General features: G+C 42.1%; 1 protein-coding gene across 1 annotated transcript in view; it reads left to right on the top strand.

The window, feature by feature from the left end:
• Nucleotides 1–1478: 1478 nt before the first annotated feature.
• The window catches only part of SDAD1 (SDA1 domain containing 1), a 30714-nt gene continuing 18652 nt past the window's right edge, over nt 1479–13540 (top strand). The window contains exons 1-7 of the mRNA XM_005909110.3: nt 1479–1705; nt 5978–6082; nt 6557–6655; nt 9316–9426; nt 11506–11577; nt 11803–11903; nt 13078–13135. Of these exons, the coding sequence (XP_005909172.1) occupies nt 1616–1705; nt 5978–6082; nt 6557–6655; nt 9316–9426; nt 11506–11577; nt 11803–11903; nt 13078–13135 (636 nt within the window). The 5' untranslated portion in view covers nt 1479–1615. The remainder of the gene's footprint in view (nt 1706–5977; nt 6083–6556; nt 6656–9315; nt 9427–11505; nt 11578–11802; nt 11904–13077; nt 13136–13540) is intronic.

The raw sequence follows: 13540 nt of genomic DNA, 5'->3' as shown, positions 1-13540 counted from the left end.
GTTGCCATTTCCTTCTCCAGGGGATCTTCTCGACCCAGGGATCCAACCTGCATCTCCTGTGTCTCCTGCATTGGCAGGCAAATTCTTTACCACTGTGCCACTTGGGTTGAAACAATTAAAAACAACACAAGAACAGGTATTTTAAATTATACAGAAAAACTAATTGATGCCCCTCATTGATCTTTTTCACCCTCTCTAAAATAGGATAGTGCTATCTACTCCCCAGGGGCTTCCCAGGGGGCTCCAGTGGTAAAGAATCTGCCTGCCAATGCACGAGATGCAATTAATGCGGGTTAGATCCCTGGGTAGAGAAAAGCCCTGGGTAGAAAAGAGCCCTGGAGAAGGAAATGGCAACCCATTCCAGTATTCTTGCCTGGAAAATCCCATGGACAGAGGAGCCTGACGGGCTACGGTCCATAGGGTCGCAGAGTCGAACACGACTGAAGCGACTTAGCTCGCATCCACCCATCTACGCCCCATCGACACTTCGCTTCTAACTTTCAGTTCAGTTCAGTTCAGTCGTTCAGTCTTGCCCGACTCTTTGCGACCCCATGGACTGCGGCACGCCAGGCTTCCCTGCTGCTGCTAAGTCGCTTCAGTCGTGTCCGACTCCGTGCAACCCCATAGACGGCAGCCCACCAGGCTCCTCCGTCCCTGGGATTCTCCAGGCAAGAACACTGGAGTGGGTTGCCATTTCCTTCTCCAATGCATGAAAGTGAAAAGTGAAAGTGAAGTCGCTCAGTGGTGTCCGACCCTCAGCGACCCCATGGACTGCAGCCTACCAGGTTCCTCCATCCATGGGATTTTCCAGGCAAGAGTACTGGAGTGGGGTGCCATTGCCTTCTCCGCAGGCTTCCCTATCCATCACCAATTCCCAGAGTTTACTCAAACTCATGTCCATCGAGTGGGTGATGCCATCCAACCATCTCCATCCTCTGTCGTCCCCTTCTCCTCCTGCCTCCAATCTTTCCCAGCATCAGGGTCTTTTCCAATGACTCACTTCGCATCAGGTGGCCAAAGTTTTGGAGTTTCAGCTTCAGCATCAGACCTTCCAATGAATATTCAGGGCTGATTTCCTTTAGGATGGACTGGTTTGATCTCCTTTCAGTCCAAGGGACTCTCAACAGTCTTCTCAACAGCTTTGTTGAAGAACATCAATTCTTCGGCGCTTAGCCTTCTTTAAAACTTTCGGCTGTGAGGGTTTGTTTGTTTGTTTTGGTAACAATTTTCATTTGTCTGTTTCATGAGAGTGTCGGGATAGTGAAATAAACTATTGTGTGTGTGGTGGGGGGAGTTTTTGCATTTCAGATTATTTCAGCAACGCTAGGTAGTAGCAGGGTTGGCCGGGGCGGGGGGGAGGGGGGGATGAGGGGCGGGGGGGAGGGGGGGATGAGGGGCAGGGAAATCAGTAAACCGCGAGAGTAAGTTTGACACTTTGAGGTTCCCGTAGTTAAGCTCGCTGTAAGAACCAAGATGGCGCTGCTCGCAGAGCTACCCATGTGCTGTTTCCGGTCATACACGGAAGCACGACTCCGAACCGCCCGAGACGGTGGGAAGTTGCCAGCGTTGTGGGTTTTCTTGAAACTGCTCGTCGCGGAGCCAGTCAGCAGCCAACATGTCTAGCAGAAACAATAACAAGCTGCCCAGCAACCTTCCGCAGTTACAGAATCTGATCAAGCGGGACCCGCCGGCTTATGTGGAGGAGGTAGGAATGCGGCGCGTTGACGCTGGAAACCCGGGTTGATAGCCTGGCTATAGCGAAGCGTAGTATGTAGCTGGGATTCTGGCTCGCCGCGTGTTCGTCTCTTTAAGTTCAGGGGTTCCCCGCGAGGAGAAAAGAGGTTAAGGGAGAGACATGACTCAGGGTTCTTTTCCCACCTCTTGAAATCTGCTGCCTGTTTGCATTTTCTGCTTGCTTCGTAGACCCCGCTGCCACAGAAACACCTTTTAAAAGACCTCATTTTGCTTTATCTCCGGACCTTATTGAGGTGGAGAGACAAATGTTCCTCCCCTTAACCTCCGACTTCCAGACAACTTTCTCAAGTCTTTTGTTTTCTGAAACCCCTAAATTGAATTAGTCATTAACACTTGATGAAACTTTTGTTAGAATACTTTCTATCTAAGTCTGTTTACGGGAGCCGGCGTTCTATGCCAGGGACTGTGTTGGGAAGGGGGCGGATTCTCAAGTAGCTTGCTTAGTGGTGGTGGTGGTGTTCAGTCGTTCAGCCGTGTCCAGTCTTTGCGAACCCATGTACTCCAACATGCCAGGCTTCCCTTTCCTTCACCATCTCCCGGAGCTTGCTCAAACTCATGTCCATTGAGTCGGTGATGCCATCCAACCATCTCATACTGTTGTCCCCTTCTCCTCCTGCTTTCAGTCTTTCCCAGCATCAGGGTCTTTTCTAGCTTGGTATATATATTTAAAACCAGATTCAGTCTCATCAGAAGCTGGCATGACCTGGATGTCAGAATTGAAGTCAGGAAAAGACAAAGTTGAAAATTAGGAATTAGATCCAGACTGTGAGGGGCTTTGTATACTGACCTCATACAAACTGTGAACATTAGGCGCTGAGAAATGACAAAATGAAAGTGATGGTTTTGGTATTAATTTGGAAAGTGCTTTCTTCAGACACCCATTTATCGGACAGGCATTAAACAGGTATCTGCTACAATTATTTGTGCAAATGGCTAACATAATTATTCATCTTTTGATTGCCCTTCTCATTTCCCCTCCTCCTCCAGGTTTTCACATGGAAGTATTTATGTGAACTGTTGTTCAGTAGTTAAGTCGAATCCAACTTTGTGATGCTGTGGACTGCAGCACATATAGCGGTCTCAGTGGTTTAGATCACCAGCAGAGAGAGCCTTTTGAAAGATTCAAGGAAGTGGAAATAAAGAGTTAGGAACAAATACAAGAGGTTAAGTAATGTAGGTGAGGATTTGAGGTGTGTAAAGCAGTGTAAACCTTAGGGGCTTCCACAGTAGCTCAGCTGGTAAAGAATCTGCCTGCAATGCAAGAGATCCTTACTTGATTTCTGGGTGGGGAAGTTTCCCTGGAGAAGGGATAGGCTACCCACTCCAGTATTTTGGGGCTTCCCTGCTGGTTCAGACCGTAAAGAATCCACCTGTAATGCGGTAGACCTGGGTTGGATCCCTGTGTTGGGAAGATCCCCTGGAAGAGGGCGTGGCAACCCACTCAGTATTCTTGCCTGGAAAATCCCCATGTGGGAGGAGCCTGGCGGGTTACAGTACATGGGGTTGCAAAGAATCGGACGTGACTGAGCGACTAAGCACAGCCCAGCATAAACCATTAGACAAAGCATAGTTGAGAGTCTATACAATGCTGTATTTAAAAGCACTGGTTTCAGCACTAACTTTGTACTCTGGGCCTGCTGCTGCTAAGTTGCTTCAGTCGTGTCTGACTCTGTGGACCCCAGAGACAGCAGCCCACCAGGCTCCCCCGTCCTTGGGATTCTCCAGGCAAGAACACTGGAGTGGGTTGCCATTTCCTTCTCCAATGCATGAATGAGAAAAGTGAAAGTGAAGTCGCTCAGTCATGTCTGACTCTTAGCAACCCTATGGACTGCAGCCTACCATGCTCCTCCATCCATGGGATTTTCCAGACAAGAGTACTGGAGTGGGTTGCCATTGCCTTCTCCGACTCTGGGCCTACTATTGACCAATTGTATAATCAGAGATTTAACCACCTGAGCCTATGTGTATTTTAATGTGCAAAGAGCTAATCCCTACCTCAGAGGATTATCCATCCATTCCCTTAAGAAATTCTTATACAAATTCACACGTACTGTGTCTCCTGTGTGTTAGTATTTATAGTTCTAAGCACTCAGGGTACTGGGCTTCCCAGGTGGCTCAGTGGTAAAGAATCCACCTGCCAAGCAGGAGATGCAGGAGACACAGGTTTGATCCCTGGGTTGGGAATATCCCCTGGAAAAGGAAATGGAAACCCACTTCAGTATTCTTGCCTGGAAAATTCTAATTTCCAGGAGCCTGGCACACTGCAAGCCATGGGGTTGCAAAAAGTCAGACACGACTTACCAACTCAGTCACCACCAAGCACTCAGGATGCAGTGATAAAGATATGAGAGCCTTCTTCTCTTGGATTTATATTCTGATGATGGAAGACATAGAGTGGTAAGAGTTATGAAGAAAGTAAAACTGGATATGAATATGTTAGGATTGGAGGCTGTTGATTTGGCTGCCGTAAACAGGGAAGGCTTTTCTCCTATGATATTGAGGCAGATCAAGAGCATTCTAGATAGGGAGAATAGGAAGTGTAGAAGCTCTCAGTGGAGAAAAGGTAGAGAGGCGGCCAGTGTGGCTAACATGTAGTGAGCACAGATAAGGGTAGTGTAATATGACCTGGGAAATGCAGGCAGACAGAGATTGGGTCATTTGGGGCCCTTGAAAACAAGGTAAAGAGTTAAGAGTTTACTCTTGGTGTGTTAGGGAGCCATTGAAGAGTGTTAAGCAGAGGTGTGACATGATCTGATTTATATTATTAAAAATTTACTCTGGAGGTTATAGGTTGTGGAGCAGAAAGATTGCAAGCAGGGTAACTAATGTAATAGCTGTCAGAATGGCCTAGGTGAGGGTTGGTGGTACCACTGGAATTATCAACAGAAGTGGAGAGAAGTGAACAGATTGAGACTAGGTCTCATGGAAATGGAGAAATGGAGCTAGTAGAACTTCCAGGTGGAGTGTACATGGGGGATAAGGAAAAAGGAAGGAAGAGTGATTCAGGTGTTTTTATTTCTGTGTCTGGGTATTTGACAAATACTATTTAGTACCTATTGTGTACTAGGTACTGGGACTATGGTAGTGAGCTATACAGATAAAAATACCTTTGTAATTAAATTATTTTCTAGTCATCTAGGGGAAGAAGTGGGATAAGGATCTTGCCAGGAGCACTCTGAGTAATGGGGCCCTCTCTTCACTTGTCAGTGGTATTGTGGAGTCAAGAGAAGTAGGGTCTTAACTGAAGCACGTAGGGACTGCAGGCCTCCCTCTTTGATTCCTACTCTTGGAGAAAACTGGAGGCCTAGCAGTTTTGGAGGGAAATCAGGGGTCATGTTTTTTGGCCAAGCTAAGTTTAAGATGTCTGTTAGACAGCTCAGCTGGCAATTGGATATGTGAATTTGGAGTTCACTGAACCAGTCAGGAGTGGTAATACAAAGAAATATTCATTCTGTTTCTAGGTGTCCCTCTCTCTCCCCTCCACTTCCCTTCCCCCTCTTCTCCATTCTCTCCCCTTCTCTATCTCACAGAAACACACATGGTTTGAAGCCTTGACCTAGGCATGAAAAGCGGGTGTAGGGCATAGAACTGACAGTTCGGGAGTTCCAGCATTAGATTATTGGTTTGTTATTAGGATTAAACATAATTAAATGAAGTAATGTACATGAGTTTGGCACATAGCAAGCACTGAATAAAGGGGAACTATTATCAGTATTATTTCTGTGTGTCTATTGCTTTTGCCTGTTAACACATCTAGAACTCCAGGGTAAAATCATAATTATTATTTAAAGGAAGAAGGAAATTTTGACTGGAGAGCTTTGTGTACTTGAGGTATAATTTTACATTTTATTGCCCATTTTCTGATTCATATATTTTTGCAAGTTTCGGGGCTCCATATCATAGACAATACAATAGAGGATCGTTTAGATAGTAAATGGCAGTATAGAGCCAGATCCGAGTCTTTGACTCTTGTTTCACTGTTCTTCATACCTTTACACCTAGATTTCTAATGGTAAGGGAAAGGGCCTTTAAATTACCTGTGATGTGCACAGATTTTTCAAAACTTGTTTTGAAGAATAGTGATAAAGGAAAACAGTGTTTTTACATACCTCTACTACATCTTTTTCTCAATGCCACTATCAACGATTTCTAAGTAACTTATTCTGTACTGAGAAAGTCTTGTAATAGAAGGTGACCAGTTTAAATTTTATTTTTTTTACAGTTTCTACAGCAATATAATCACTACAAATCCAATGTGGAGATTTTCAAATTACAACCAAATAAACCCAGCAAAGAACTGGCAGAGCTGGTGATGTTTATGGCTCAGGTAAGAAGATTTTTTTTCAGGGGTGGGGAGTAAATCACAGACCAGCTGTTACACACAGTTTGCAGAATATTTTCCCACTTATACCCAATCTCATTCCATTTGTAAGTGGAAGCCTAATTTAAAAAAAAATTTTTTTTTACTTTCCCTTTTTGCAAATTTTATTTTTCTCCTACGTTAAGTTGGAGGATTTCACTAGAACTTTTCACAGAACCAACCAGAGCAAAAAAAGCTTTCAAACTATTTGTTTTCTTCACATTCATCATGAAAGCAGATTCTGAATCATGTCATATAATTTACTAAGACTAGAAGAAATATGAGAGAGAGACTAGTGTGTAGAAGAGAAAGAGATGACTTGGAGCATCTACTTCTATGAAACATAGCCTTTTACTCTCCTGTTGCAGAACATCCTTAATCTGTGCATATGAATTATAGGAGAGAAAGGAAAACTTCAGAAGAGCTTTTGCTTTGTTACAGATTAGTCACTGTTATCCGGAACATTTAAGTAACTTTCCTCAAGAGCTGAAAGATCTTCTCTCCTACAACCACACTGTCTTGGATCCAGATCTCCGAATGGTAGGACCAGTACTTGGGTTGATAAATTGTGCTGTGGTCGTGTGTGTAATATGTATGGATATTTAAATGAGAACCGTCTGTCATCGAAACATCTTTCTAAACCGTTGATCAGTGTGTCACCCGTTCATTAAAATTCTTCTATGCTTCTCATCTACACAGAAAACAACTCAAACTTACTAACTTAGCCTGTAAATCCTTTCATGATCTGCTTCCTGCCTGTGTTTCTGACCTCATCTCCTTTTCTGCTACACTCCCCTCTGATCTCTCTGTTCTGCCAGCCTGCTAACCCTGCCAGGATGTTCTTTTCCCTGTTTTGAGTAAGTGGTTCCTCTTAGTCATTCAAATCTTCTATGCATGAAGAACCCTAATTACAACTTATAGTTTTTATAAAGCTGAATTGAGACATTTACCCATTAAGTCTGTGCATTTTTAAACACTTACCTGGGTGACTGGCATTGGGTCCCTTTTACCTGGCCAGTGCTCCCACCTGTGGAGAATGTCAGGTGTAAAGGCACCCAGCTGCCCTTTAGAGCACTGTCTTCAGCTAAATAGGAGCCTTAGCCCCTGAGGCGGAGAAGGCAATGGCACCCCACTCCAGTACTCTTGCCTGGAAAATCCCATGGACAGAGGAGCCTGGTAGGCTGCAGTCCATGGGGTTGCTAGGAGTCGGACACGACTGAGCGACTTCACTTTCACTTTTCACTTTCATGCATTGGAGAAGGAAATGGCGACCCACTCCAGTGTTCTTGCCTGGAGAATCCCAAGGACGGGGGAGCCTGGTGGGCTGCCGTCTATGGGGTCGCACAGAGTCAGACACGACTGAAGTGACTTAGCAGCAGCAGCAGCAGCCCCTGAGGGGTGGCCCTTCCAGCCCATAGGTGATATCTGACTAACCCGGAGGTTCAAAAGCCCAACCCTTCCCACAGGGTGGATCCAACTCCAGGGCTTTTCTGTGATCAAACTACAGCTTGTCTCCAGCCACGGATACATCCTTGCCCAGCTTTTCTCTGCCTTCTCCTGCTTCTTTCCTTCCCTTCTAGAAAAGAGCACACACTGGACAAGCCTCTGTAATGAATTGCACTCTTATCTAGGGAACCCAGTCAGAAGCATTATTTAAATAATCATACATCAACTTTTCAAACATCTTTATAGCTGGTAGAACTTACACAAAAATTATGGTCACAAAACATATCCTTTACCAAACCTTATAAAAATGCTAAGTCTGTAGATTCAACTTTGTTCCTTATTCTTTCATTTTCCTGTGCTTTCTGCAATTCTATTTTTATACTTTTCCAGGATTATCTTAATTTGGTTAGGCCCCAAAGAAAAAGAATACCATCCCAGCAAAGCCTAAGAGGCTTCAGACTTGAACCATTATGGAAGACTTTTACTCATGTCATGGATTTTTCAAGTCCTTGTGGGCCATACAGATTTTGAGTGTAGAGACTTACTGTCTTTCCAAGTAATTAGGTTTTCTTTGTTTTGTGTGCTAACAGTATCCAACCAAATTGATGTGCAGGCATTATTAAATAAATGTGTGTGTTATTTCTTTGTAGTGTTTTACGATGATTAGTAGGTTTTTTAAAATAATTAGGAGATTGTTAGGAAACAAGGGATTGAATCAGTATAATTAGCATTCCTCTGAATCATTAGAACACAGTGGTGAATCCTGTTTTTAAGTAGCTGTAGTGATAACCACCAATCCTTTTCAACTCTTGGACTTTTTCTTCCTAGCCTATTTGCTATTTTTCCGGGACTTTTTGAATCATTCCCAAATTTTTGTTCACTCTTTCCTGCTTATATAGGTATAAACAACTGTGTTTTTTAGTGGAAAAAACAAAATACTCATGTATATTAACATTTACTTACTTTAAAAAATCATGGTTTATTATTTATTATGTTATTTTTAAATAACATTTACATATTTAATAAAATTTATATTTCTCTATCTTTGACATCATAGGTACCTATTATTTAAGTTCAAATTGTCACAACCTGGCCAGTTCTTTTAACATTGCCCATGGTGTGTTTGAAAGCATCCTTGCATTCTGGCAGAAATAGTTCCAAATCCTTTCTTACTGTTTTGTCTGCCCCAAGACTTGAAATCAACCATTCGCCAAGGATCGCTTATTCCATCTAATGGAGAATTGTATTAGAGGCCAAAATTCGGGGGGTTAAGGGTACTCATGGAAGTTGGTGGTGAGAGTGCTGCAACTGCCATTGGGCTGTTCTTACTGCTGACGGTACTTCAAAAAAAAAAAAATGCCTTGTAAAGTCACAATTTCAGATTGATTATTCCAGTTTAGTGTTACGTTATTTTTACCCACCTTTCTTATGTCTGTGGATTCACTGATCACTGGCATTTTATGTTGATACTTCCTTGACCTCCTGTGTAAAGGAGCCCTCCCTTAGTCACTATGTAGTAATTATACCTCCCTGTTTTATTTCCTTCCTGAGATTCACCTGTTTATATGCTTACTTGCTTGTCTGTCCCCTCTTCTGCTCCACCCCCAGTATAAGATCCACAAGGGCAGAGACTCTGTCTCAATGCCTGGAATAACACCTAGTTAGTAGAAGATATTAAGCAGTTTGGGGATGTTCCTCCTCCATTTTGTCATCTTTATCATTGTCTTATAGTATGTTTTTTTTCCCTTCCTAAGACATTTTGCAAAGCTTTGATCTTGCTGAGAAATAAGAATCTCATCAATCCATCAAGTTTGCTGGAACTCTTCTTTGAACTTCTACGTTGCCATGATAAGCTTCTCCGAAAGGTAAAGAACAAAACCACTCCCTACCCCCATATGTCATTTTTCCTTGCAGTGACATAAAACTTACAGAGTTTGGAGTCTTGAATTCTTGAGGCTTTGTATCACTGGAAACAGCTAAGAAATAATTTTAATAGGAAAAAATTGAGCATTGTGTACAGGGCAATATAGAGGTAATAGCTAATGTTCATTGTTTACTTTTTGCTGAATTACCATTTTCAGAGCATTTTACATGTTTTTTTACTCACAAAGTGCTATGAGATAGGGCTTATTATTATTATTTCACAGATGAAAAATTTGAGGCACAGAGAGAGAGAATAACGTGCCCAGTGTCATACAGCTCCTGCGGGAGCATAAAGCCAGGCAGCCTAGCTCTAGAACCCAGTCCCTTTTCCACTGCACGGTACTGACCAGCTAAAACTGACCTTTTTTGTTATTTATATTTCCCTGTGACTTTATGTTTGCTTTATATAAAGTCACTCTATATGACTTTTTATATAAGTAAGACCAGAAGCTGAAGGTTTGTGAAAGAATTTTCAGAAAGAGAAACTAAAGTTTACATTCATTAACTTAAATTGTTTTTCAGAGTGTTAAGAGACTGTATTCATTTGATTTTAGCAGTTATACTTCTTGATCTAACTTGTGGAATAAAAGTGGAACATATTTTAGGTACCAATATTTGCATGCGTTTAGGGGAGTAACTTTATTTTGGGGGACTCCAAAATCACTGCAGACGGTGATTGCAGTCATGAAATTAAAGACGCTTACTCCTTGGAAGGAAAGTTATGACCAACCTAAATAGCACATTCAAAAGCAGAGACGTTACTTTGCCAACAAAGGCCCTTCTAGTCAAGTCTATGGTTTTTCCAGTGGTCATGTACGGATGTGAGAGTTGGACTGTGAAGAAAGCTGAGCGCCAAAGAATTGATGCTTTTGAACTGTGGTGTTAGAGAAGACTCTTGAGAGTCCCTTGGACTGCAAGGAGATCCAACCAGTCCATCCTAAAGGAGGCCAGTCCTGGGTGTTCATTGGAAGGACGATGCTGAAGCTGAAACTCCAGTACTTTGGCTACCTCATGCGAAGAGTTGACTCATTGGAAAAGACTCTGATGCTGGGAGGGATTGGGGGCAGGAGGAGAAGGGGACGACAGAGGATGAGATGGCTGGATGGCATCACTGACTCGATGTACATGAGTTTGGGTGAACTCTGGGAGTTGGTGATGGACAGAGAGGCCTGGCGTGCTGTGATTCATGGGGTCGCAAAGAGTCTGACACGACTGAGCGACTGAACTGAGGGGAGTAACTTGCCCGTTTAAAAAAAAATAACGATTTTATTGAGATAATTATATAATTCACATACAGTTCATCCATTTAAAGTGTACAATTCATTGGTGTTTAGTACATTCACAGAGTTTTGCAACCATCACCACAGTCAATTTTGGAACATCATAGCCTCCTTAAAAGAAACCTCATTCCCATTAGCAACCATTCCCATCCTCCCATCTATCCTCCCATCTATCCCAGCCCTAGGCAACCAGCAGTGTACTTTTGGTCTCTATAGATTTGCCTACCCTGCATGTTTCTTATAAATGGAATCATATAATGTGCGCTTTTGTGACTGGCTTCTTTCACTTAGCATGTTTCAAAGTACCTGCATGCACTTTGAGTACTTTGTACTCAAGTAGCTTGAGTCAGCACCTCATTCCTTTTTGTTGCCAAACAGTGTTTCATTGTCTGGTTATACCACTTTCTGTTTATTTACTTATCAGTTAATGAACATTTAGTTTTCACTTGCTGGCTGTTAGGAATAATGCTACTGTGAATATTTGTGTGAACATTGGAAATATATTTTCATATCTCTTGGGAATTTAACCAGGAATGGATTTGTTGGTCATGTAACTCTATATTTAACCTTTTGAGGGTAACTTTCCTTTAGCTGCTTTTTTTGTTTTGTTTGGTTTTGGTCTCTTTTGTGATAGAATGAAAAACGGGTAAGCTAAACCCTCTTGTACATTTGTATTTCTCTCCAAATAAAGTGAGATTAGAAATGTCAGTTAATGTGTATGTTTTTGTTTCTTTTCCACAGACTTTATACACTCATATTGTGACTGATATCAAGAATATAAATGCAAAACATAAGAACAATAAAGTGAATATAGTAAGTACCCTTTTGTTTTCCATGTTTGCAGCGTTGTACTGCAGTATTGTGGAGAAGGAAATGGCAACCCATTCCAGTGTTCTTGCCTGGAGAATCCCATGGACGGAAAAGCCTGGTAGGCTGCAGTCCATGGGGTCGCACAGAGTCGGACACGACTGAAGCGACTTAGCAGCAGCCGCAGTATTGTGCAATATATTAAGCCTTCTTTCTCCACTTTTCCTTCAGGTATTGCAGAATTTCATGTATACCATGTTAAGAGATAGCAATGCAACTGCAGCCAAAATATCTTTGGATGTCATGATTGAACTCTACAGAAGAAACATCTGGTAATATATATGTATTTATCTCTTGACAAATAGGCTTGTATACATCTGTAATTACCACAGAACGTATACACAAATATATTTCTTGATTTTGAGCTCTTTAATATGTCACTGATACAGATTAAGTTGGAAGTAAAAATACAGAGGCAATCCAGATGACTAATAATAACACTGGCTACCATTTCTTGAGCACCTGCACTATGCTTTACCCTGTTCAACGTGCAGAACAGTGTAATGTAGCTTATCTGGGATTATTCCCATCTTATAGGTAATGAGACCTGTAGGTTCACAAGCTTAAGTGTAGTAGCTAATAAAAGGTAGAGTTGAAATTCAAACCCTGATCTGTCTAACTCTGAAGTCTAGGCTCTTCCTAATCTGCCTCTGTGAAGATTTTCAAGTCGATTTATCCTCTATACTTAAATTATCACGTTTTATAAACTTCAGCTTGTTGGTACAGTGCCGCCAATTCATGTCTTTTGCTTTTCTTATTTACTAATTTTTTTAAAAGTATAAAAGTAATATTTGTTGCAGCGGAAAAGCTGGAAAGCTGGGGTTTTGAGGGGTTTTTGTTTTTTTAATTCATCGGTAGTCCTACCACCTATATGCTTTCCATGTGGCGCTAGTATAAGGAACCCCCACCTGCCAGTGCCGGAGACAAAGAGACACGGGTTCAATCCTTCGGTTGGGAAGATCCCCTGGAAAAGCAAATGGCAACCCATTCCAGTATTCTTGCTTGGGAAATTCAATGGACAGAAGAGCTTGGTGGGCTAAGGTCCATAGTGTCACAAGGAGATGATCACAGTTAATATGATATTTCCTCTTGTCTTTTCTTTAATATGAATGTTGAAATATGGTTGGAATTTTGCTGTATTGTAGTTTTTCTTATTTATCCCCCCAGTTTATCTTGAATAGGGTTTATATGTCATTTAAAATCCTTCAAAAAAGCCACTTTTTAATGTCTACATAGCTTTCTGACACACAACTGGGCTAGAATTGAACTGAGCTAGAAATGTTCACCTGCAGTTGGCTATTTAGCAACCCATGACTTTTTGAAATAGTACAAACTATAAATTTTAATGTGTCAGAAGTATTTATTATTTATTTTGTGCCATTGTCTATGCTGTCAAGTACAGTAGAATGAAAATTTACTTTAAAACACTCAACTGTCTTCCCCCAGGAACGATGCCAAAACTGTCAATGTGATCACAACGGCCTGTTTCTCTAAGGTCACCAAGGTGAGCTCCTGCAGGGTTGTGTGAAGGCGCCATAGGCGGGTAGTCGCTTTTCTGGCTGAAAGGTGAAGGAGAGGAGTGGGTGTGCAAGGAAGCGCTGGTGTGCAGACACACTGTCCAGACTGTGCTCGGGCTGCTGCCCTGGTTTATCTGTGCTCTAAAACAGTCAACCAAAATTAAAGTTTTTAAAATGCTGTCTATTAAACAATAGCCTTAGCATTTATTTTATGTTTTCCCCTATAATTCTTGACTGGGCTTGGACAAAGCTGAGAGAAATTTAAGGCCATGTTTGACTTTCTGTTAGAAGGGCTATAATGTCACTTTTCTTATGGGGGATGTAGAAATTCTTGACTTGCTGCTTGAAGGATAACAACTCTGTAGAACCTGGCTAAGAAAGATGAGCCCAAA

Source organism: Bos mutus, chromosome 6 (assembly GCF_027580195.1).
Source record: "Bos mutus isolate GX-2022 chromosome 6, NWIPB_WYAK_1.1, whole genome shotgun sequence".
In the NCBI taxonomy this organism is placed as follows: domain Eukaryota; kingdom Metazoa; phylum Chordata; class Mammalia; order Artiodactyla; family Bovidae; genus Bos; species Bos mutus.
The sequence above is the reverse complement of the archived record's forward strand: the minus strand, read 5'-3'. Positions and strand labels throughout refer to the sequence as shown.